The sequence below is a fragment of the Leucoraja erinacea genome, chromosome 14 (assembly GCF_028641065.1).
Source record: "Leucoraja erinacea ecotype New England chromosome 14, Leri_hhj_1, whole genome shotgun sequence".
Classification (NCBI taxonomy): Eukaryota; Metazoa; Chordata; class Chondrichthyes; order Rajiformes; family Rajidae; genus Leucoraja; species Leucoraja erinaceus.
In genome coordinates this window covers 42695583-42722509 of record NC_073390.1, presented here as the reverse complement: position 1 = coordinate 42722509, position 26927 = coordinate 42695583, and the positions used below count along the sequence as shown (strand labels likewise).

Genomic DNA, 26927 nt, shown 5'->3' with positions numbered 1-26927 from the left:
CCCTTCTTATGGGGTGGGGGGGGGGGAGGGGGGGGGGGGGGGTGTGGGAGGGAGGGAGACTGGGTTAAGAGGAAAGGTAAAAAGGACAGAATGAAAAAGGACCAAAATTTAGGTTTAGGTTTATTATTATCATTTGTCCTGAGATAGAGCGAAAAAGGTTTATGCATGTTATCATTATCATTATCATCCTTTATTGTCATCTTGCAAAGCAACAGTTGTACAGTGCAAAATGAGAAGACGTTTCCCAGGGAATACCGGAGCATCGCACATAAAAACTTAAACATTTCACGCATAAAATAAAAACGATTAAAAAAAACAATACAGTTCCTGATAAAACAGTACGAATAGTTTTTAAAAAAGTGCAGGTAAAAACAGCAACATTAAAATACAAGTAAAAACAGTCATAAAATGTCCAGGGCAGCTGATTTAAGTGGCCTGAGCCAGTGCCAGAGTTATTACTCAGTGCCAGTTATTAAATATCTGATCATTTCAGTTAATACTACACACAATTACAATCAAGTCAAACTCGAGTACAGTAGGTCAAGCAAAGGGGATGATACAGAGTGCAGAATATAGTTCTCAGTATTGTACTGCACCTGCTCCATAGACAAAGTCTAATGCCTACAACAAGGCAGGTGTGGATTAGTCAGTACCCTAGATTATGGAAGGACTGTTCAGAAGACTGGTAACAGAGGGGAAGAAGCTGTTCCTGAGTGGTGTTGCCGGCTTTCAAGCTTCTGTATCTTACACCGGATGGGCAGAAGGAATAACTAGTCTGAGGAAGGGTCTTGACAATAGATAATAGGTGCAGGAGTAGGCCTTTCGGCCCTTTGAGCCAGCACCGCCATTCAATGTGATCACGGCTGATCATCCACAATCAATACCCCGTTCCTGCCTTCTCCCCATATCCCTTGACTCCGCTATCTTTAAGAGCTCTGTCTAGCTCTCTCTTGGAAGCATCCAGTGAACCAATCTCTGAGGCAGAGAATTCCACATACTCACAACTCTCTGTGTGAAAAAGTTTTTCCTCATCTCCGTTCTAAATGGCTTATCCCTTATTCTTAAACTGTGAGCCCTGGTTCTGGACTCCCCCAACATCAGGAAAATGTTTCCTGCCTCTAGCGAGTCCAAACCCTTAATATTTCAATAAGATCCCCTCTCATACTGCTAAATTCCAGAGTATACAAGCCCAGCCGCTCCATTCTATCAACATATGACAGTCCCGCTATCCCGGAAATTAACCCTACACTGCACTCCCTCAATAGCAAGAATGTCCTCAAATTTGGAGACCAAAACTGCACACAATAATCCAGGTGTGGTCTCACTAGGGCCCTGTACAAATGCAGGACCTCTTTGCTCCGATGCTCAACTCCACTTGTTATGAAGGCCAACATGCCATTTGCTTTCTTAACTGCCTGCTGTACCTGCATGCTTACTTTCATTGACTGATGATCAAGGACCCCCAGATCCCGTTGTAATTCCCCTTTTCCCAACTTGACAACATTTAGATAATAATCTGCCTTCCTGTTTTTGCCACCAAAGTGGATAATGTCACCCATTCCTTCTCTCCAGAGATGCTGCCTATCCCCATGAGTTACACTGGCATTTTGTGTCTATTTTAGGAATAATTGGGGTGGGCATGTCTTTGATCATGTTGGCTTTATGTAGTTGGAATTTAACTTAAAGTAATTAAGTACAACTATTTGAAGATTCAGATTCAGATTCAATTTTAATTGTCATTGTCAGTGTACAGTACAGAGACAACGAAATGCATTTAGCATCTCCCTTGAAGAGCGACATAGCAAACGATTTGAATAAAAAAATAATAAGTGTCCGGGGGGGGGGTGGTGATTGGCAGTCACCTAGGTACGTTGTTGAGTAGAGTGACAGCCGCCGGAAAGAAGCTGTTCCTCGACCTGCTGGTTCGGCAACGGAGAGACCTGTAGCGCCTCCCGGATGGTAGGAGGGTAAACAGTCCATGGTTGGGGTGAGAGCAGCCCTTGGCGATGCTGAGCGCCCTCCGCAGACAGCGCTTGCTTTGGAAACTGGTCAATTTCAATAGGAAGTGTCTTGACAAGATAGCATTAACATAAAACTTCTAGAGATGGAACGCAGCTCCAACTGCAGTTTTTATATTTGCACATTTAACTGTAAGTGCGATTGCTGGAAGTTGCTGCCTGATTCACATGTTGATGATAAAAGCATTGTCCACCTTCACGATTGATTCTACAGCAAAATGTGCCCTATTGTTCTGTCTTCTCCTGCAGAAAGCTGGAACCTTAATCTAACGTGGTTAAACAAAGAGATGTTTTTTTTCATTCGGGTTCTCATTACTTTTCTGTCATTGTTGATAATTGAATTTGTGCGAATGTTACAATTTTACTCTCATGCTAATATTTGCAGACAGTCTTTAGTTATCCTGAGAGAAGTTTAACATGCTCGGGAAAAGTCATCAGATAATATTGTGATTAACTTTTTTTAAATTTGGTGCCATAATACCATTTAAGAAACATTTGGACAGTGCATCGATAGGAAAGATTTAGAGGGATACTAGACGTGCTGCTGTTGCGGGGGGGGGGGGGGGGCGCCTGTGGCGTCACCCAGACACTAACCGCCCCCCCACACACACAGATGGGGATGGGGGTTAGAGAGGGAGGGAGGGGGGGAAAGGGAGGAGGATGGGGGGAGGGGAGGGGGGGGGGGGGGGGGGGGGAGGGGGGGAGAGGGAGAGGGGGGGAGAGAGAGGGGGGGCGGAAGGGAGGGGGAGGGGGGGGGAGGGGGAGGGAGAGGAGGGGGAGAGAGGGGAGGAGGAAGGGAGTGGGGTGGGGGGAGGGAGGGCAGAGGGGGGTGGAGGGGGAGAGGGGGGGAAGGGGGAGAGAGAGGAGGGGGAGAGGGGGGATAGTGGGGGAGAGAGGAGGGGAAGGGATGTGGAGGGAGGGGGAGGGGGGGAGGTGCGGGGCTGCGCTGCTGCGCCATGGACTGCCGGCGAGTGCGAGTATTGACACAATCAGGGACTGCCGATTTTGACATTTTAGAAACATAGACATAGAAACATAGAAAATAGGTGCAGGAATAGGTCATTCGGCCCTTCGAGCCTGCACCGCCATTCAATATGATCATATCAGTATCCTGATCACGCAGTATCCCGTACCTGCCTTCTCTCCATACCCCCTGATACCTTTAGCCACAAGGGCCACATCTAACTCCCTCTTAAATATAGCCAATGAACTGGCCTCAACTACCTTCTGTGGCAGAGAATAGTAAGATTAAACGAGAACTTACCAGTTTGAAGTTTGATCGTTATTTTATGAGGAGTAACGTTGAGGGATTACGTGAAGAACCCCGCCAGGACGCATGCGTGTCATTCTTTAAAGCAGCGGTGTGAAATCACAGATAACTGTAATGACTAAACATAGTAAGATTAGAGAAGAGATACCAGTTGAGTATATGATCAAGGGTGGGAGCGGAGGGCACGTAATCCCTCAACGTTACTCTGAGGATTTGGTCCATAGGAACATCCAACTTCATAGCTGCCGATGTAGCTGCAGCCCTGGTGGAGTGAGATTTAAAATGCTAGTGTCTACTCCAGCCTTTATTAGGACCTGTTTTAGCCATCTAGAGATGGTCTGGACTGTCACTGTTTTGAGTGGCTGTTTGTAGCTGATTGAGTGACATTTCTTTCCCTCTGATGATCTCAGTATACTCCATATATAATAGTAAGTGTGTTACAATACAGAGACAATCATCTGTTGGGTAGGCCCTGAATTCTGTTTTTAGGCCTGCTGACCCCTGTCTGTTCTGTTTGACTAATTCATTGATGTGAAAAGTTAAATTTCCAGATGAAATAGTCATGTTTTCCAGCCTTAGTTTCTGTAGTGACTGGACCCTTTGTGCCGTGACCAAGGCCATCAGCATGACTGTTTTCATAGTCAGTTTAAGTGCTCGTATTTTAGCCCTCTGTAATTTTTGATAATGTAAAGGTCCGATTTGTGTGGCTGGAAACGCAGCCACTATTATGCCAATTATTCTTGCTACCAGTCTGATGGATGGTTTTGTGATGTCAATGATTTTGCTGCAAACCTCCATTAAGGCTGTAACCTTTTCTTTCGGCAAAGTCACTGACATGTGAACTGAGTTAAGGGTGAACCCCAGAAGATCCATTGTGTGAAATAACATCTGTGGTCACCTCTAATGGGTACTGTATAGTAAGCATCTTTTAAAACGATGCTTGCCATGTAGTAACCTAGGAAATCAATTGCTTAGCAGTAACAAAGGTTTCCATTTAGTAATGAATATATAGTACGAAAGTATTCAAATTAGTCAAATCTATGATGATGCGGCAACCACCAGCTTGTTTACGATAAAGATTTTGGACACAAATTCCTGTGATACGTGTTGGGTTTCCTCCATTACTCCTTTTTTATATGGCCACTGTAGTTCAGCATGCGCTTTTGATTTTTCTTTGCCTGTAAGCACAAACATTCGGTCCGGTACATGCTGAACTGGAGGATTATGTTTTTGTATAAATTCTATGGTATAACTCTATACTTCTGAAAATATAAGTGTCGGTAGTTAATTTATTCCATGCATCCAGATAGAATTGTAATCTCCCACCAACCTCGTAAGGAACCAGACCCACCTACCTCCATGGTTACTATTGGTAGGTTTGTTACTTTATCGGCATCCTCCGTGGACGTTGAGGCGCCGGTGTCTGGACCTGTAGTTGGGTCGGTGTTGAGGGTTAGCGCATTCCCCAGGAAGGCCGGTCTGGGCCACGACCTAAAAAGACCGATGTTGAGTGTTCCTGGCCTTTGAGCTTTCACCAGTTTGTCTTGGCCGACTGGTGGTGCGTAGTGGTGCTTTTTCTGGCCAAAGTAGTTTTTAGACATTGCTTTAATGAGCCCCAGGGTTTTACCTTCTTCATCAAGTTCTTTTATCTGTTTTGATAAGTTGCCTCCAAATAGTAATATTGGTGGTTTGGAGGTTCCAGGTTTGCATAGGCCTGCAAATTAGGGTCTAAAGCCGGTTGGATAGCACTTCTTCCTAATGCTGTTTACTCGTATTGGTAGTTGCACAATAAAGCCAGTGCATCCTGGTGATCTTGTGTCATGTCTTTTTTGTTTATTGTGCGGGCGAAAACCGTAATTCCCGCTGTTAGGACTTTCAGAACTTGGGAACATTCAGTGTTTTGCAGTTCCCTGGTGGTAAGTGTCTTGCTGTGGTGTCCAATAATGCCTGTCCTTATAGCTGGTTGAATGACATGTAGTCGATACTTGCAGCTATTTTAGGTTCCAGGTTTTGGCCAGTTTGGTTGGGTTAAATAAACTGGGACACCATATCCAATAGGTTTTCTTGCACCCCATGTGCACTAGGGGTATGTTCTGCACCTCTCTTCAGGATCAGCCCAGAATTGACCCCCTGTACTCCCCTCTGATGAGGGAGAAACACTGTGCAGTCCTACAAGAGGCACTGCTGTAGGACTTACTAGCTGCCCACTGTGACTAGTCTCCATCTCCCGGAGCCTGTCACTTTGGAGTATTTGCTCCAACAGCCGCTCCAACTGGCTCCAATGCTCTCAGGCACTGGCCACTCGCGGCTGCTCTAGTTCCTGCAGCCGCTCCAACCGGCTCCAATGCTCACGGGCTGCTCTTGTTACCCACTCCCAGCCGCTCCAACCGGCTCCAATGCTCACGGGCACTGGCCGCTCGCGGCTATCCAGAGTCGGACTCATCGAAGCCGCTCCAACCGGCTCCAATGCTCACGGGCACTGGCTGCTTGCGGCTATCCAGAGTCGGACTCATCGGAGTCAACGACTGTTAGTTTTTTTCGCTTCCATGTCTCCACCTGTAAGGTAAGTGGAAGGAACGCAGAGTCTCCTTACCTGCTGTTCCCCCTCCCCCCGCTAAGGGGAACGTCGATTCCCCTGGTGTGACTCGTTGCAATGCGTGTGGGCGATATTGACACGAATGCGTGGCCGGGTTCTTCACGTAGTCACTCACGTGACTCCGAAGTAAAATTCCACAAGATTCACCACTCTCTGTGTGAAAAATGTCTTTCTCATCTCGGTCCTAAAAGATTTCCCCTTTATCCTTAAACTGTGCCCCCTTGTTCTGGACTTCCCCAACATCAGGAACAATCTTCCTGCATCTAGCCTGTCCAACCCCTTAAGAATTTTGTATGTTACTATACGATCCCCCCTCATCTTCTAAATACTAGCGAGTACAAGTCAAGTCTATCCAGTCTTTCTTCATATGAAAGTTCTGTCGTTTGAAAATCAGTCTGCGCAGCCTTGCCCCGAGGAGCAAAGGCATTGTGACGTCATCCAGCTCGTTAGATTTTTAAAAGATGTCAGATTGGTGAACAAATTTGGTAAAAAAACTCAGGAAATAGTGAATTAAATTTACAGATGAGGGGATTTTTGAAATCATGAGGTAAATCTCGACCGGAATATGTAACAATTTCACCGTTACGCTTCGGGTTTTGGAGAAGACATCGTCGCGGACATCGCTCGTTCCTCTCAGTGAATCAAAGAAAATCTTGGCCGTTCAAACAAAGCAAGCAGTCTCCCATCCCTCCCGGCCCGTACATGCCAAGGTGTTGGGATCAGGCCGGGGCTTTTTCGGAAGGTAATCGTTACTGCGGCCTAGTACTAAGTGGGAAATATGTGCCCAGGTTGGATCTGGCCAGATCCAGAGGCAGCTTTTAATTCAGTGGTGGGCGTTGAAAATTCTGCGCAGCTTGCCACCAGGAGCAAAGGCATTGTGACTCTCCACCGTTAGATTTTTAAAAGATGCTGGCCAAATTTGGTGGGGGGAGGGGGGGGGAAATAGTGAATCAAATTTATAGATGAGGGGATTTTTGAAATCATGAGGTAAATCTCGACTGGAATAGCGTTAGCATGGTGTTGTAGGCCGAAGGGACTGGTTTCCAGAGGGCTAGTATGGACATTGTGGGCTGAATGGATTCTTGGGCTGGCAGCTCAGTCACTGAGACCACTCACACACTCACAAACACACACTCACTCTCACACACATACACTCACACATACACAGACATTCACACACCCACACACTCCCACTCACTCACACTCACACACACACTCACACACTTCGAGTCACATCCAGGCATCCGGGGTTTTATAGTCCTGCCCCCACCCCCCGGAAGGGGCGTTACCTTCATCGTGGTGATGGACAGACGAGAGGATCTCAAGGTTTTTTAAACATTCATAACTTTTCTATTTTTCATCGATGGGAAAAATCCTCGGGGCCTGCTCAGTGGAGGAGGACTATGAGTAAGATGGCCAAAAATATTAGCGATATACGGTAGCGTTATTTCTAAAATCAATATACAGCGCAGACAGGAAATGGTCAAGATGACACTTTTAATTATATAGATATGATGGAACTTGCATATGTGGCCATCTTGCTCAGCAAGGACAAGTGGGGCCGAAGGGCCTGTTTCCTGCTCTATCACTCCATGACTCTAGTGAAAATCAACTCTTTTTCATAGTTTCCAATGAACTAATTTTTCCTGCACCTTAATTCCTCATATTTAAGGAATTATTAAATAAATAACTATTGTAGAAATGCTCATATTAAACTACGCCACATCCAATTCCCAGTGGTATAATTTGAGTAATGCAACAATTTATTTTGACATTTAGAATTCAGTAGCATTTTATATTATACATTAGAATATTTAGGTTACCATCACTTTTTAATTAAAAAAAAAACTTTATTTATAATAAATACAGCAAATGCATTCATTCTTATGCATTAATTATACCCTTAGTCTTTTTTTGTTAAATGCACCAACACCACGTTTCACCGTCCAGTGGAGTTGAATAAAGCTTTCTGATTCTGAATGTGGACCAACCCCGTAAAGCCTTTGCATTGTTTGCGCAAGGTTTAGTGTGTTAGCAGGTCAGACATCATCTGTGGAGCAAGGGGCAGATGAAATTTGGGCCCGAAATGTGGTTTGTCTTTTCTATCCATAGATGCTGCTTAACCCAAGGAGTTCCTCCAGCACCTTATGTTTTGCTCAAAATACAAGCATCTCCAGTTTCTTGTATCTTCAGTGTCTGTCAGCACTTACCCCTGTACTCTAATGCACCAGTCGGAGACATCTCCTTGCCCTGGGAGGCCAACAATTTTCACGCTGACCAAAGTATGTCTTTCAACAGGTTTATCATCATCCATTTGCATTTGATGTTTGTCTCGGTATGCATTCCTGTGATTAGTCCATTAGATCAAAGTCCTCTGTTACACAACCGCTCAGGGCAAACCAAAACAAGCAATTATTTCCAGACGTTCTTAGAAATAAAGAGGCTGCCGATCATCTCATCCTCACCGCAGTCATTCTCAAAGGCAGCATGTGCCGACAGCGAGACTCTGGCTGTATCAGGAAGGACGTGATAGAGAGGGCCCTCCTCGCTGCCGGCAAAGCAAGGTCTTGGTGCTTGTTTGTGAGTTCTGATGACGAGCCATTCTGTCAAATATCTATGATATTTGGCTGGGAATCCACACCACAGGATCCACCTTGCCATCCATTGCATGATGAACCTGTGGTCAAAGGTGCTTTTTTGCAGAAGTCCACGAAGGACATGAAGGTAGTCTGGCATGGTGCACCTCTTTCAATCTCCCAACGGTCCAGTATAGCAGTGTGTGGAACTGTGTAGACACAAGGGACCGCAGCTGCAAGCTTTACAAATAAAGACACAAAGTGTTGGAGTAACTCAGCGGGTCAGGCAGCATCTCTGGTAAACAGGGATAGCTGATGTTTTTGGTTGGGACACTTCTTCAGACTGATTTTGGTTGGGGGATGGGGCAAGCTGGAGGAGAGGAGGAGCAGGATAAAGCCTGGTAAGTGACAGCTGGATACAGGTGTGAGGGTATCGGGCGATAGGGGCTGCTCAAGATGGGGGATGGGATGGAATCAAAGTATTTGGAGACAAATTTTGTATGGCTGGAGAAGGCAGAAACAATGGGTCTCTTCGTTCTTTTCTCCACTCTTTCAACTTTTTTACTCTCACCAAAATCAGTCTAAAGAAGCCGCCTACTGGAAACGTTACCTATCCATGTTCTCCAGAGCTGCTGCGTGACTGTTGTTACTCCAGCACTTTGTATATTATGTATTATTCATTATTCAAATTCTGCAGTGAGATGCTGCAGATGTTCTACCAATCAGTGGTAGCCAGTGCCATCTTCTTCGCTGCCATGTGCTGGGGCAGCAGGGCGAAGGTCGCGGACGCCAACAGGATTAACAACTCATCAGGAAGGGGCGGGCAGTGTTGGATTCATGGGAGGTTGGTCTTGCAGGGAAGATGCTCCTCAAAGTGCACAATACAGCTCACCCTCTCCATGACACTCTGGTCAACCTGAGGAGTACCTTCAGCAACAGACTGGTTCCACCAAGATTTAGTACCAGTTCTCAGCAGTCATTGCTTAAGTACATGAACGTTTTTAAAAATTAAATAAGCAGATTGGGATAAAACTGCAATTCTCCAGAGATATCAAGTGAGAAAGTTGCTGAGTAAGCTCTCCTGCGTTTTTGAAGTGGTGAATATTTTCAGTGAAGAATTACTGTGCATAATGATCCCTTGTTGGAAGTGAGTACATCAAATAGCATTTTGTTTTGTGTATATCTCAAGCAAGCTTGGAACTCTCAAAAAGTAAAGGATTCTGACCCAATTTACCACTTGCCTGAATGGCTTCCCACACTTTAGTTTAGTTTAGAGATACAGCGCGGATACAGGCCCTTCGGCCCACCGAGTCCAGCGATCCCCGCTCACCAACGCTTTCCTACACACACTAGGGTCAATTTACATTTATGCCAAGCCAATTAACCAACAAACCTGTGCAGCGTTGGAGGAAACCGGAGCACCCGGAGAAAACCCACCCGGTCACGGGGAGAACATACAAACTCTGTACAGACAGCACCCGTGGTCAGGATCGAACCCGGGTCTCTGACGCTGCAAACGCTGTAAGGCAGCAACCCTACTGCTGCGCCACCGCACCACACTGCCACACTTTAATTCATGTCAGTAATAAATTTTATTTTAAACTGTTGAAGGATGTTTCTTTTCAAAGTCAAAGGCCCAGGTTTGGCCAATCTTCATAATTCAGATTGCTCCAGCACTCTAGGAGAAACTTTTATGTATTTCACAAACATACTAATGTCCCTGATTTTTCTGACTTTTCACCACCTTTAACTAAACTAAACTAAACTAATCTGGAAGGCTGACCTTTGTCACTGAGGTGGTCTCGGTGTCAACTTGTAAGGTTCTGACACTGTGCAGTACTTCCCAGAAGGGGATGTGAAAGAAGTGACTGGTTCAGGAATCTGATAGCAGTGCAGTAGAAGCTGTTCTTAAATCGGGATGTCTGAGCTTTCAAGCTCCCCTATTTACAAGAAAGGCGAAGAGAGAAAAGGGAGTGCCCAGTGCGATAGTACTTCCAGCCTTCCCGATGTAACACACTATAAAAATGAATTTGGAATAAACAAGATGTGCCCACACAACACCTTTGGAAGTCTTTAAAAGCTAACTAGGTCCTGCCCACAGCTTTACCATCTGTCAGAGTTATGAACGTTAATCAATGCTTATGTATGTCTTAGATGCAAATGAGTGTAATATAATCAACAAATAAAAATAAATGTGAAAATACATATAACAGTAATATCAACAAAGAACATTCAACCTTGATGGCTTTCTCAACTTAATTTGTTTTATCTGAGCTGCCTTTTTTAATTACTAGTGATTTGTTTTGCCAATTTATTCCATTTGCGTTGAGTTTCTATAGCCAAGTCAAGGGTATAAATTGGAAAATATAGGTTTTAACATGAATCCCTACTCAGAACTACCACCCGAATTTTATATAATTCAACAAACCAATCCTGTTTGTTTACTCATGGACACAGCCCAGTTCACAAAAAGTTTGTAACTTCCTTCCATGCAGTCCATCTTCACAATGTGTGACATCGGGAAGGCTGGGAATATCATCATTCTGGACATTCCCTTTTCTCTCCTCCCCCCCAACTGGGAGAAGATACTGAAGCTTGAAACCTTGAGCATCCAGATTTGAGTACAGCTTCTTCTCCACTGCTATCAGACTCCTCAACCAATTCTTCCCCCTCTCCCTCCCAGAGATGTTGCCACAAGCTCTTACTCTTGGCTCTCCCCTTACTCGATTATTCCGTCATTTTACTTTGATTTTGTTTGCTTTTATTCTAACTAGACAACGATCTTTGCACCTTGCAACTGGTTTGCCGTTTTAGTTAGTGGCAGTGTTTCTATTAACAATCCTTTCTTCACAAGACCTTGCTGGGGAGCAGCTATGCCGTGAGGGTGAACTAATATTGTAGGTTCAATGCAGAGTACAAGTTTTGATTCAGCCGGGTTTTCACAAGTCAAGCACATCTTGGAAATGGTGCTGGTCCTGGTGCAGGGTAGGGATTGCAAGGAGGGAAGGATAGATTGAAGGGTATAGGAAAGCTATTGGTTGTTTAAATTTAAAAAGACACAAAGTACTGGGTAACTCAGTGAGTCAGGCAGAATCTCTGGAGAACCTTGTTAGATGTTTTGGGTCTGGACCCTTCTTCAGACTGTGGTGGGGGGAGGAAGGAAGCTGGAAGCAAGAAGGGGCAGGACAGTGATGGGTGGATACAGATAGAGTCTCAGTTTTCTGCCAATTTCATTGGTGCCTATATATGAGTAGAATATTTTCAGAGCATTTAATATTTGGATTGCAAAGACTCTTGGGGAAATACTTGCATTGTGTATTTTCTGCAGTGTCCTGGACTGCATTTTTAACATTTTATATTTAATTATATATGTATAACTGGCAGAAATTGTTGATTTTGTATGTTAACAATGGTGAGATTTAGATCACATTATTTTTTTTCTATTCCAAGATCTGAATCATTGTTTAGTTAGTACCTAGTTTGTATCGGAAGGAACTGCAGATGCTGGTTTAAACTGAATATCGACACAAAATGCTAGAGTAACTCAGCGGGACAGGCAGCGTCTCTGGAGAGAAGGAATGGGTGACATTTCGGGTCGAGACCCTTCTTCAGACTAGTCAGGGGAAAGGGAAATGTGAGATGTTGAGAGATATGGAACAAATGAATGGAAGATATGCAAAATAAAAAGTTTGTTTATGTATATAGTTGATGAATTTATGTTGTCAAGGTGATTCTGTACATTAAACGTTATAGCAGATGGCAAAGTTTGCTCTTTAAACATCCATGAGCAGTCACTGAGGTGCATCTTTCTGTTTGTGACCACCAATGAGCCGTCAATCAGTCAGTGTTCTTCCGAGTGAAATGGTGAGTGATTGACAGCTACTTTAAGAGCAGAAATGAGACTGCAATTAAACGAGCTGATTGCCACTGTCTGTAAATGTTAAACGCTAGACATTTTGTATATTAGGGACCTGTGATGCTCTGTGAAAACGTCATTGTGCATCAGCAGCATGTTAACTGTTCAGCTGCAAAACCCATTTGAATTATGTGGACTATCATTTAGAAAATTGCTGTACTAACAGGGCAGTGGAACTTCAAACAAAATTATTTATGTATAATGAACTTTTAGAATGACACAAAAGGTAATTCGAGTTTCACTGTACCTTAATTGGTACATGTGACAGTAAATTGACCTTGAAACCTTGATCTATAAACATATCGTGAGGATGTGTATATATACATACACACTGAACTTTTCTTTTCTCTCTCGTTTTTCATATTATATTATGTTTACATATTCTGTTGTGCTGCAGCAATAAGAATTTCATTGTTACATATGACAATAAAACACTCTTGACATGTTTTAAATACATCAAATAAGTTAAAATAAAGGGGAGGTCATTTAAAACTGAGGTAAGAAAAAAAAATTTCATTTCCAGAGAGTTGTGAATTTATGGAATTCCCTGCCACAGAGGGCAGTGGAGGCCAGGTCACTGGATGGATTTAGGAGATAATTAGATAAAGCTCTAGGGGCTAGTGGAGTCAAGGGATATGGGGAGAAGGCAGGCACGGGTTATTGATAGGGGACGATCAGCCATGATCACAATGAATGGCGGTGCTGTCTCGAAGGGCCGAATGGCCTCCTCCTGCACCTATTTTCTGTTTCTAAGTGTTATGTGTGCTTTAAAGTAAAAAACACAAAGCTGGACTGTAAAAAAAAATAATAATTCAACAAAGAATTAATTTCAATTGACTAATGCTATTCATGTGCTTTTCTACAGATAGCTTGTCAGATTCATTGATGTGCTAGATCTGATTTAATCATTGTTTTAGAAGTTAGTAATGCAGAGGATGAAAATTAGCTTGCAGAAATTTGTAAATTATTTAGTTGGACTATTATAATTTGTCATAACCTCCCAAATCTGCAACCACTATCAACACACAAGGAGAAAATCAGTCGACACCTCTGAATCCCACTATCTGCATGTTATCCAAATTTGCAAATGGATCACTGTTGTTTCTGACGCGAAATCCTGAAACTCCTTCACAATTGCTTCATAGCAAAAGGATTTGAGAATAGGAGCAGGGAGGTTCTTCTGCAGTTGTACAGGGTCTTGGTGAGACCACACCTGGAGTATTGCGTACAGTTTTGGTCCCCTAATCTGAGGAAGGACATTCTTGCCATAGAGGGAGTACAGCGAAGGTTCACCAGACTGATTCCTGGGATGTCAGGACTTTCATATGAAGAAAGACTGGATAGACTCGGTTTGTACTCGCTAGAATTTAGAAGATTGAGGGGGGATCTTATAGAAATGTACAACATTTTTAAGGGGTTGGACAGGCTAGATGCAGGAAGAATGTTCCCGATGTTGGGGAAGTCCAGAACAAGGGGTCACAGTTTAAGGATAAGGGGGAAATCTTTTAGGACCGAGATGAGGAAAACATTTTTCACCCAGAGAGTGGTGAATCTCTGGAATTCCCTGCCACAGAAGGTAGTTGAGGCCAGTTCATTGGCTATATTTAAGAGGGAGTTAGATGTGGCCCTTGTGGCTGAAGGGATCAGGGGGTATGGGGAGAAGGCAGGTACAGGATACTGAGTCGGATGATCAGCCATGATCATATGGAATGGCGGTGCAGGCTCGAAGGGCCAAATGGCCTACTCCTGCACCTATTTTCTATGTTTCTAATATGAAGGTACCTTTCTTAGGAAGAAACAGCAGTTCGAAAAGAGGACTCTCCAAGATCATCTCCAGGATGGGGTGGGGAATAATTATTGGGCTTGTCAACAATCTCCACATCCAGTAACTGGATTACGGCATGAATGAATGGTTAAACAGATTGAGCGTTCTGTGCAAGTGTGTTTCTTACCTTTACTCCAGATCTTTTGTTTATTCTCCACTTGTTTTTTTTTATTACAGTCAGGAAAACCATCAGGCTGGAGGTGGGAAAAATCTCAGAATATAAGACGATTCAGAATGTAATAGGCTTCCTCAAAGGATCTATCAACCCAGGTAACAAAACATTTTATGCTTGTAAACTATTTTCATTTTTGGTATAACACATATTGAGGTGCTACAACAGTGAAAGTGATTGCACACATATTCGGTAATGTTAGAGTTGCTTTTCTGGTTAAATTCCTTATTTATTTATCTTGGCCAGCATTTCTCAATTCAATGAACGATCACAGATTGAGGCGAAACATACAATGACCTCCAGAATGTTTGGGACAAAGACCCATCATTTATTTATTTGCTTCTGTATTCCGCAATATGAGATTTGCAATAGAAAAAAAATCACATGTGGTTAAAGTGCGCATTATCAGATGTTAATAAAGGCCATTTTTATACATTTTGATTTCACCATGTAGAAATTACAGCAGTGTTTTTACATAGTCCCCCCATTTCAGGGCACCATAATGTTTGGGACACAGCAATGTCATGCAAATTAATGTAGTCATGTTTAGTATTTTGTTGCATATTCTTTGCATGCAATGACTGCTTGAAGTCTGCGATTCATGGACATCACCAGTTGCTGGGTGTCTTCTATGGTGATGCTCTGCCAGGCCTGTATTGCAGCCATCTTTATCTTTTCTTGTTTTAGGGGCTAGTCCCCTTCAGTTTTCTCTTCAGCATATAAAAGGCATGCTCAATTGGGTTCAGATCGGGTGACTGACTTGGCAACTCACAAATTGACCATTTTTTAGGTTTGAAAAACTCCTTTGTTGCTTTAGCAGTATGTTTGGGATCATTGTCTTGCTATAGAATGAACTGCTGGCCAATGAGTATTGAGGCATTTGTTTGAACCTGATCAGATGTGCCTATACACTTCAGAATTAATTATGCTAGTACCATCAGCAGTTGTATCATCAATGAAGATAAGCGAGTCAGTACCTTCAGCAGCCATACATACCCAGGCCATAACACGCCCACCACCATGTTTCACAGATGAGGTGGTATGCTTTGGATCTTGGGCAGTTCCTTCTCTCCTCCACACTTTGCTCTTGCCATCCCTCTGATATGTTAATCTTCATCTCATCTGTAATTTTTCCAGAACTGTGGTTGCTCTTTTAAGTACTTCTTGGTAAACTGTAACCTGGCCATTATATTTTTGCGGCTAACCAGTGGTTTGCATCTTGCAGTGTAGCCTCTGTATTTCTGTTCATGAAGTCTTCTGCGGACATTGGTCATTGACAAATCCACACCTGACTCCTGAAGACAGTTTCTGATCTATTGGACAGGTGTTTAGGGGTTTTTCTTTATTATAGAGAGAATTCTTCTGTCATCAGCTGTGGAGGTCTTCCTTGGCCTGCCAGTCCCTTTGTGATTAGTAAGCTCCCCAGTGCTCTCTTTCTTCTTAATGATGTTCCAAACAGTTGATTTTGGTCAGCCTAAGGTTTGGGTGATGTCTCTATCAGTTTTATTCTTGTTTCTCAGTCTCATAATGGCTTCTTTGACTTTCATTGGCACAACTTTGTTCCTCGTTGATAAACAGCAATAAAAGTTTCCAAAGGTGATGGAAAGCTGGAGGAAAGACTAGGTGCTGAGAGCTCTCTTATACCTGCATTAAGGAAGCAATTAAATACACCTGAGCAATTACAAACGCCTGTGAAGCCATGTGTCCCAAACATTATGATGCCCTGAAATGGGGGGACTATATATAAACACAGCTGTAATTTCTACATGATGAAACCAAAATGTATAAAAATGGCCTTTAATAAAATCTGACAATGTGCACTTTAACCACATGTGATTTTTTTTCTATTACAAATCTCAAATTGTGGAATATAGAGGCAAATAAATAAATGATAGGTCTTTGCCCCAAACATTATGGAGGACTGTAGTTTCCAGAAAACCTATGAAATTCAGATACGCACATCCAGCTTTAGGATGTGGGACAGTAATTAGGGCTGCATTTTAGTAGACTGCATCTCTTTTCAGATTAGATTTCATTGCAAATGTGGAATGATATTTTCTACTTTTCATTGCTTTCATTTTTGCTGTGGTATGTGTTACCAAGTGCAGCATTTAGACCAAATGTAATTACAGAGAGACTGAACACTGCTGGTGACCTTTGAAAATACTGTATATTCTACCTTGACCATTAAATTAAAATTGAATTGGTCATGCAATTGAAATGCTTTGTCCACTTTATTTTTTTTCCATGAATAACCAGCTGTTCCAGAAGGTCACAGCTATGTTATTTCATTACCTCTGGAACTGGTGCACCGTTCCTCCCTTGTTCCAGTGAGTGGATGGCCAATCTGTGGACAAAATCCACAGGGAAGGAACGAAAATAGTTGGTATTGATTCACTTAAATGCAAATGAGATAAAAAATCCTCCTGAAAATAACATTTTTGGGATCAGGTGATTAGTTAATTGAACCATTCAATGTGTTATGCGAAGCATGACCGCTGCACGTAATCTTGGTAACCTTGCACCTCTGATTTTGAAAGTTCTTCAATGTACGATTCTTTGTCACATTGCATTTGGCTCAAACATAGGGTCATTAATGGTAGATGGACACAAAAAGCTGGAGTAGCTCAGCGGGAAAGGCAGCATCTCTGGAGAGAAGGAATGGGTGACGTTTCGGGTCAAGACGCTTCTTCAGACTAGTCAGGGGAAAGGGAAACAAGAGATATAGACAATGATGTAGAGAGATAAAGAACAATGAATGAAAGATATGCAAAGAAGTAACGATGATAAAGAAAACAGACCAATGTCTGAAGAAGGGTTTCGGCCCGAAACGTTGCCTATTTCCTTCGCTCCATAGATGCTGCTGCACCCGCTGAGTTTCTCCAGCTTTTTTGTGTAACCCAATGTTATCTGTTTGTTGGGTGAAAACTAGAAGCTGGTGCAACTTGAGTGGGGGAGGGATGGAGAGAGAGGGAATGCCGGGGTTACTTGAAGTTAGAGAATTCAATATTCATACCACTGGGCTGGAACCTTGCCCAAGCAAAATATGAGATGCTGAACCAATTTGGCCTTCTCTAAGTTTTACTGCAGTCAGTTTGATCTGGTCTAAGGAAGGACATACTGCTTAAAGGAAGGAATCGTCCTATGAGGTAACATTGAGTCGGCTAAATCCATCTTTTTTGCCTTCTATCGCCTGACAGCAAATGCTTATTCTCATAACTTCAATGAATAATGATAACAAATAATCACCATTCGCCCAGTCCGCCAGGACCTACCTGCACCTCCTTCAACCTCATCTACTGTATCCGTTATTCAAGATGTGGACTCATACATTGGCAAGACCAAATATAAACTGGGCGATCATTTTGCTGAGCACCTTCACTCACCTGGACACCTGGACATACCTGATCTCCCAGTTGCCAAACACTTCAATTCCCCTTCCCATTCCCTCACTGACCTTTCTGTCCTAGGCCTCCTCCATTGTCGGGTTGAGGCTAATCGCAAATTGGAGGAACAGCATCTCATGTTTTGCTTGAGCAGCTTACAACCCAGTGGTATGAACATTGGTTTCTCTAACTTCAAGTAACCCCTGCACTCCCTCTCTCTCCATCGCTCCCCTACCCAAATCACACCAGCTTCTTGTTCTCACCTAGCAAGCAGCTAACAATTACCTGTTTCCTTTATCATTGTAACTTTTTTGCATATCTTTTGTTCTATATCTCTCCACATCACTAACTATCTCTCGTTTCCCTTTTTAAGAGCCCTATCTAGCCCTATCTAGCTATTTGGTGGGTGGCGCGACTCTCGTCAGCAGCGGCCTCTGCAGCCTGTCTGCATTTTATTATTTTCTGTCTATGTTTTTATGTAGTTTTTGTTATTTTTTTCGTTGGGATGTGTCCGGGTGTGTGTTGCAACCACAAGTGTGTGTGTGTGTGTGTGTGTGGGGGATCAAATCAGTCTTTCCAGTGGGAGGGGGGGGGGGAACTTTTAACTCTCTCCCTGCACGGGAGACCCGACCTTTTCACAATAACCAACCCGATCGGGTCTCCGTTATCGTTGGGGTGGCAATGAGGAGCGGCCTCCAACAGGAGTTTGATGACATTGGGGACTCTGGTTCCGACGACTCTCCTCAGCCCACCGTCGCGGGGCTGGCCGAGTCCGGAGCGGGTGGAGCGGTGGAGGAGCGCTGCTGCTGCTGCTGCTGCTGCAGCTGCTGCGGTCCGACCGGATAGTCGGAGGCTTCAACTGCGGGTCTGGCGGACGGCGGCACTGGGAGCCCGCGGGTCACTGGAGGGAGACCGCTTTTCGGGGCTCTCGCAACGGCGACTTCTCCCGCCCGAGTTGCGGGGTCGAAGAGCTCCTGGAGCGGGGCCTGACATCACCGCCCTGCGCGGCTTGGAATGGCCGCGGGACTCTGCGAGCGCACGCCGGGGGCTCTAACACCAAGACCCAGTGTGCGACCTCGCACCACCCGGCGTGGCTTTAATGGCCGCGGGACAATTGCCATCGCCAGCCAAGGGCTTTGACTTTGACTCTGACATCGGGGGGGGGGGGGGGGGGGGGCAACATCTCTGAGTGCAGTGGAGAGATAGGCATCATGACATCGAGACCCTTCTTCAGAGTCTGAAGAGTTTAGAATAAAATTGGCCTTCCATCACAGCAATATGATGGATGTTTATGTAAATTATGTTGTGTCTTGGGTCTATTTGTTTGTAATGTATGGCTGCAGAAACGGCATTTTGTTTGGACCTCAAGGGGTCCAAATGACAATTAAATGTATCTTGTATCTTGTAGCTCTCTCTTGAAAGCATCCAGAGAACCTGCCTCCACCGCCCTCTGAGACAGAGAATTCCACAGACCTACTCTCTGTGAGAAAAAGTGTTTCCTCCTCTCCATTCGAAATGGCTTACTCCTTATTCTTAAACTGTGGCCCCTGGTTCTGGACTCCCCCAACATCGGGAACATGTTTCCTGCGTCCAAGCCCTTAAGAATCTTATATGTTTCAATGAGATACCCTCTCATCCTTCTAAACTCCAGATTGTACAAGCCCAGCTGCTCCATTCTCTCAGCATATGACAGTCCTGCCATCCCGGGAATTAACCATGTAAACCTACGCTGCACTCCCTCAATAGCAAGAATGTCCTTCCTCAAATTAGGGGACCAAAACTGCACACAATACTCCAGATGTGGTCTCACTAGGGCTCTATACAACTGCAGAAGGACCTCTTTGCTCATATATTCGATTCCACTTGTTATGAAGGCCAACATGCCATTCATTTTCTTCACTGCCTGCTGTACCTGAGAAGAATGGGTGGCGTTTTGGGTCGAGCCAATTCATAAGGGTCTCGACCCAAAATGTCAACCACATCTTCTCTCCAGAGATGCTGCCAGTCCAGCTGAGTTACAGTACTCCAGCATTTTGTGTCTACGGTTTAAACCAGCATCTGCAGGTCCTTCCTACATTAAAATCTACCTTTCAGGCTACTAACCTTCCACTTCCACTGGAGTCTACCGTGTTTACAGCACTGAAACAGAACTTAATTAAATTACTGTCCAACTGCAAAACCATTTCCTTCTGTTACTTTCATGGTTCAATCCCAATGAACATTTGGTCCAGTAAATGGGCTAAGACTAAACCTTTGCAAATAACCACTGATAATAGATAACCATATGCTTTATGTGTGAGCTGCAGATTTATTTGGACAGAAGTCTGTTTAGCAGGTGGCACAGATTTTTTTTTTAAATTCAATTCGCTGTTTTAATCTGATTTTTTTATCTTTGTCATTTTCAATTTATAATCCTAATCAATATTGGTTTTATTTATATTTCCTAATCGCATGTTGGCTGATTTCTAAATGCAACTGAATTTCTAAATAGTTGTGCTTGCTGATCAACAAAATACACTTCTTCGAAAAAATATTTTCATTGCCATTCAAGAAGTTTATATTTATCGTTAATAAAGTTTATATCCTGCATGATTGAATTTTACACAATGATATTGTGCTGTCATGTGAATTGAACACAGAATATACAATATAGAACAATACAGAAGAAGAAGAGGCCCTTCTACCCACTATGCCTGTGATGAGCATAGTGCCGATTTAATCTCCTCTGCCCTCACATCATCATATGCCTCCATGCCCTGCATATCCATGAACCTATCTCAATGTCACTATTGTATCTGCTTCCACCACCACTCCTGGCAGCTTGTTCCAGGCACCTACCATCCTTTGTGTCACTAAAGATTGTTTTATCCTGGCAACTGCTGATGACTCTGTAGACCTTGAGGGTTTTCAACCACTTCGGAGATGACTTCATGAGGATGTGTTTAAGAAAGAACTGCAGATGCTGGAAAATCGAAGGTTGACAAAAATGTTGGAGAAACTCAGCGGGTGAGGCAGCATCCATGGAGCAAAGGAAATAGGCGACGTTTCGTGTCGAGACCCTTCTTCAGACTGATGTGGGTGTGGGGGGCGGGGCAAAGAAAGGAAGATGCGGAGACAGTGGGCTGTGGGAGAGCTGGGAAGGGAAGGGGAAAGAGGGAGAAAGCAGGGACTACCTGAAATTGGAGAATGGATGGTTCGGTCTGTCCTCTGCCCACTTCTTCCTTCTAGTCTTCTCTCCTTTCTCTTTCATTTCAATCATTACATTACTTCAACCCCTTCAGTTTTCCAATAAGAGAAAAGGGACTCAAGACAGGTTCCTTCTAGCTTGGGCTTCAGCCCGTGCACTCATTATTTTCCTTATCTCCTGTACACACGTTGTTAGTGTCCCATTCAGTTCACTCGAGAAAATGCCCTCAGGGTCCTTGCTCCGATTCTTATCAGGTGCAGCTTAAGCTAGACAAAGGGCTGCTTCTAGGCTGACTAGGCATAGTGCCCTTGGCAATTAATGATCTGTGTGAGAGGTTTTTTGTCTGTGGAAATATTACCTCCTCCTTATCCAGGTTTTATACACCAAAGAGCTAACCTGACCTTGTTCTGTCCTTAGAATAATCAAGCATAAAACCTACAAACACACCATGGGCATGTATAACTCCCCTAACACTAAAGCTGTATATGTATACATGTACAAATTAACTGCTTAAATTTGCACTTAGGACAGAAAAATAAGTAATTTATTTTAGTCTATTTCATGTAGCCAATCATGCCATATGACTACGGTCATTGGCAATGGAACAGCAGATGCTGATTTTTTTTTAAATAGGACACAAAGTGCTGGAGTAACTCAGCAAATAAGGCAGAACATGGACAGATGATGTTTTGGGTTGGGAAAAGCTGCACTCATTCTGTTTGTTGTGTGAGGGAAAGGGAAACTGATTTGCCATCAGCTCTCTTGGAATAAATGTATCTGTCCTCCCTTAGGCAAAGCTATCTGTGATATTTTACAGATATCTCCGGTTCCAGCCTGGGACCAGCCCAGCCAAAAGAATCTGAGAGGTGCTAAGACCTTAATAACCATTAGCAGAGCGACTCTTGCACGGCAGCACGGCTAAAATTCTGGCGGGTGCATGTGGGAACATTCCAGAGAATGAGTTTGAAAAAGGGCCCTGACTTGAACATTTCCCTCTAAAGTTACCGACTGCTCAAGATTCCAGCATCTGCGTTTTCTTTGTCGCCAACGAGCATACTGATAGGCTTTTTATAGAGCTTGGATAGATATAGCCTCCAGCTGAAAGGCAACTTTCTCTTAGCACTGGTAGATAAAAATGCTGGAGAAACTCAGCGGGTGAGGCAGCATCTTTGCAGCGAAGGAAATAGGCAACGTTTAGGGTCGAGACCCTTCTTCAGATTGTCCTTCTCTACACATCCTATTTCCCCGTTTACCAGCAGGCTGTCCAGTTCTCCAGGAGTTTGTACTCACTTGGAGTCTGCCTAGGGTTGCCAACTTTCTCACTCCCAAATAAAGGACGAATTCCCCATGGCAATTTGTTGATCGACTCGGCCGTGGCAGGGTGAATGATGAGTTGGCCCAGGTGCTGGACTGCACACAAAGCCCAGATGGTGGGTCAGCTGAGTAGGTTTGGCCTGGGCGACGGACTTTGCGCGCGACATCGCGCACAAAGTCTGGCGCCCCGTCCAACTCATGAACCGATGATCGGCCGTGAGAAGGAGGGGTGGTGGTGTCGGCGGTAAGCGAAGGTCCGAAGGTCGGACCGCTGGCCGGGCTGCCGATCGACGGGGCTACGGGCGAGGCGCGGCGGCTACTGCTGCACTCCATGGGCTGCACTACGTCAGGACGGGTGAGGCGGGGTCGGACGCGGCGTTCCGACTCAACAGTCCCCTTGACCCGAGTAGTAACAGTCGAATACAGGACAAGGGTGGTCCCGTACGGGACAAACCAATTTAGCCCAATATACGGGATGTCCCAGCTAATACCGGACAGTTGTCAATCCTAGGTCTGCCTGATCTAGCGCAAATCTTGTGTGCGCAAATCTTTACACTCACTGGATGGATGACTCAAACGTGTTGCCAGACATGGTGGTGGAGTCAGATACCATGGTGGCATTTTAAGAGGCTACTAGATCGGCGCACGTATATACAGAGAATGGTGGGATATGGATCGCTTGCAGGCAGTGGAGATTAGTTTATCTAAGCATCATGTTCAGCACAAACATTGTTCAACACCCATGGTAACAAATTGTCATCGGTAGTCATCAAACAACAGGTGCTAATTGATCATATTCCACAACTGTGGCATTGTTACACAAACTTTCTTGGTTCCGATCCCATTATACTTACCCCTGGCAATGAGAATAGCTGAATAGCTGGAAGAGTGTCAGGATTCAAGCACTGAATTTAATTGCACCCATATACAGTAACTAGAGTAGTGCCCAAATGCAAATCACCAAGATATAATCGTAGAGAATAGAATGTGTAAGAAGGAACTGCAGATGCTGGTTTAAACCGAAGATAGACACAGAATGCTGGAGTAACTCAGCGGGACAGGTAGCATCTCTGGAGAGAAGGAATGAGTGACATTTCGGGTCGAGACTCTCGATCCGAAATGTCACTATTCCTTCTCTTCGGAGATGCTGCCTGTCTCGCTGAGTTACTCCAGCTTTTGTGTCTATCTTCGTAGAACATAGACATGGAACAGTACAGCAAAAGAACAGACCATGCGGCCTACAATGTCTGTGGCAGACACACTGCCAAGAACAACTTTTATCTGTCTGTAGAGGATTCGGGGGGGGGGGGGGGGGGGGGGTGTGCTCAGGACCGCATTTTGGCAGATAAAAGGACCGTTTAGTTGTCCGATAACTGCTGAGAAGAAACAGTGCCCGACACTGGAGGTATGCGTTTCCAAACTTCTGTACCTCTTGCCTTATGGATGAGAGGAGAAAAGGGAGTGGCCCGGGTGAGTATGCCTCATCAAACCAAGGCAAGAAGAGAATTAGTACATTATAAAATTTAACACAATAGGAGCCTATTCGTTTAAGAAAGAACTGCAGATGCTGGTAAAATCGAAGTTAGACACAAAATGCTGGAGAAACTCAGTGGGTGAGGCAGCACTTATGGAGAGAAGGGATTGGCGACGTTTTGTGCCGAGATTTGTTTGGTTGTTGAAACTTTGAAAACATTATTCATTGCCTAACAAACTTGCAGTTTCCTCAAAAGTATTTTAATTGTCTCCAAATATTTATTCACTCTTCCTGTGACTTGAATCTTTTTTACCACTCAGTGTTCTAACAACCCATGGACAAAACATATTCAGTGTTTCTGTTGCTGCCGCTGAGTTTCTCCAGCATTTTTGTCTACCAGTATTTCTGTTTGTTCTTTTGAGAACGAGGTGTTAATCTCATACTGCTTCATTCATCACCATCTGTTGTTTAAATGCAGTATAGCATCAATCCTGGTTCACAAAAACGTACTCATGATCTTTGATTTGAACCAAGCCACCGCCAGCAAATGTAACTGAAGTTTAATTGAACATAGAACAGTACAACACAGGAACAGGCCTTCTCTGCCGAACTGATAAACTAATCCTTTCTGCCTGCACATGATCCATATTCCGGCTTGTAGAAATCTACGATTTTAAATATATCTAGATTTCATTTGGGGGAAAAAAAATTAAACTACGTTAGATAGTTTATTGTTTATATATATAGACTTATATGATGCAATTTGAAACTAGCCATCTTGTTAATTTAGTACTCCTAATTATAATATATTGTCAATACCTGGAGTATCAGCACTGAAGTTTTATGATCTTACTTTGTATTTGACCTTCATTAAAATAAAGTTTGTTTTAAATGTAATTAGTGCACACTAATTTGTAATATAGCATGCATACACATTTGAATAACAGGTATAAAACTAATGACATTATACAGTTTAATTTAGACATTGTTAACATTAGTGATTTTCGGTGGCAATGGATTGTTTTAGATGTAATGCTTAAGACGGCACATTTTCTTGAAGATGACTTGATATGCTGCACCAAAGAGAAATTTGAAAGACTTAAAATTGCTGTTGTGAAGGTAATAGGTCTGCAGGGGCCTTGTTTTATTCTTAGTACAGTACATTGCTTGAGCTAATAAAATGTTCGCACTGTCGGGATGAAACTACTTAGCATTCAGCATCATTTGGTGTGTTTTAAATGGGCTGCACAGTTTAGTGTGTTAAGCAGCATGCTAATGAGATTTTTTTAGGATGAAGGTCAAAGCACTGGCAGTAAAACAATAATGCTCTGTATTTTGTAGAAAATTGAGTTGGATTATGCAATGGTGATAAGCTTGATTGTAATTGTCTTGAGCATTATTAGTCACTAAGATAGAAATGTGTCCTCAATCATTTGTGCTAAGTTTGCGTTATAAGAGCAGCTGAAGTCCATGGAGCTGAATTGCAGAAATAATTATAATGTGCAGCTGTATTGATGGAGAATAGACTTCTATGCTCAGTTTCTCTGGATTTATTTGCTTCATCTGCAGTCCACATGACCTTATGATCTATACGATTAGTTGCATCGAGATGCATCACCACTACCACCCCCTTCCAACCTGATAGAGATATTGATAAACACAAAACACATGTAATATATTTAATGTATGAGAGTAGATGAAAATATGTGCATTTAAATAGCACCTTTAATGTGTTGAAGACATGACAAAGTGAATAATAGCCAATAGATTACCACTCAGAAGCAGTTACAGTTGATAAGCAGAAAAACCATTGATGAGTGCTTTTGTCCAATTACTCTGCTTTACTGGATAATTGTAAATTGATAGCTTGGATCCACAAGTACTGTTATTGCTTGCCGTAGATTACAGCCAGACCAGCAAGCACAATGAATCTCGAAATGACATATTTCCTTACAAATAGGAAGAGTAGTTGGCAAGAACACTGATGGCTTCAGTCGTAAGTGTGGGATGTGTGGGCATGACAGAATGCTGTGAATTTACAGGTGTTCACATTGTTCACAACCTAACATAATCTTAGGATTTAGAACAGTTCACTTCCTAACTGCATTTTCATTTCCAGTTGCCATCAAAAAAGAGTTTATGTTTTAGATAAGTAAATGTCAGACAGCTGTGCAGAAGTATTTTGAAAATCATTATGTTTCAAACTGCTAAAGCAATTTAGATTTTATTTTCTGATGTCTCCAAATGCGTTCTGAATAATTAGGAGATTTTTGCAAGATATTTTACATCACCTTAAATTAACTGTGTATATGTGCTTGGATTTCTGCACTGTCTACATTTCTGACTGCTCTGCATTTCTGCACTGTCTGCATGTCTGACTGCACTGCATTTCTGACTGCACTTCTGCATTCTGACTGCACTGTCCTGCCATGACAATTGTGTGAAAAGTGGCATCACCAGAGCAGCAAAGCCAGAAGTGAAAAATGAAAAAACAATAGAGTGGAGTCCTTCCAGGAAGCAGGGTGGGATGATGTAAAGTCAAGGTAGCTGTGGGTCCCTGAGCTTCTAATGGATGTTTGCTACTAATCCAGCCATTTAGTTGAATGACCATAATGGGCCTGTGACGATCCCTGGACACAGGCCGCCAGTGGGAGAAACAACCTTCCATCATTACCCTTCTGCTTCATAACTTCAAGCCAATTATGTATCCAATTAACTAGCTCTCCCATGCGATCTAACCTTCCAGGCAAGCCTACTATAAAAGACCTTGTCAAAGGCATTTCTGAACACCGTATAGATAATGTCCATTGCCCTGATCTTATCAATCTTCTTGGTTACCACTTCAAAGAAATTCCTAACGGATTTGTGAGCGACAGTTTCCGCATGCTTGACTATCTTTTCAAACAATGAGTTGTGATTGCTGCAGCTCCGTGATGATCCTCAGGGAAGTGTCTGAACTCAATAGCTGTTTCACCAGTGACATCCCTGCATTGTAATGTCAGAAGTGGGGAAATTGACCGATGATTGCACAATGTTCACTTCCTCTGCTCCTCGTGTGATCAAACTGTGCAGACTGACAGAAAGTAAAGGACAATGTTCCACCGTGGGCTGGTTAATGCCAAATAACATTCAGACCATGCAGTTGCCAGGACATACACGTCTCCAGCAAGAAAAAAGTCTAGTCACCTCCACT

The 26927-nt window shown here is 43.4% G+C and overlaps 1 protein-coding gene across 1 annotated transcript in view; it reads left to right on the top strand.

Moving 5' to 3' along the window:
- The window catches only part of LOC129703644 (inactive N-acetylated-alpha-linked acidic dipeptidase-like protein 2), a 289914-nt gene that overhangs the window by 107119 nt on the left and 155868 nt on the right, over window positions 1-26927 (top strand). The window contains exon 5 of the mRNA XM_055646259.1: window positions 14379-14471. Within this exon, the coding sequence (XP_055502234.1) occupies window positions 14379-14471 (93 nt within the window). The remainder of the gene's footprint in view (window positions 1-14378; window positions 14472-26927) is intronic.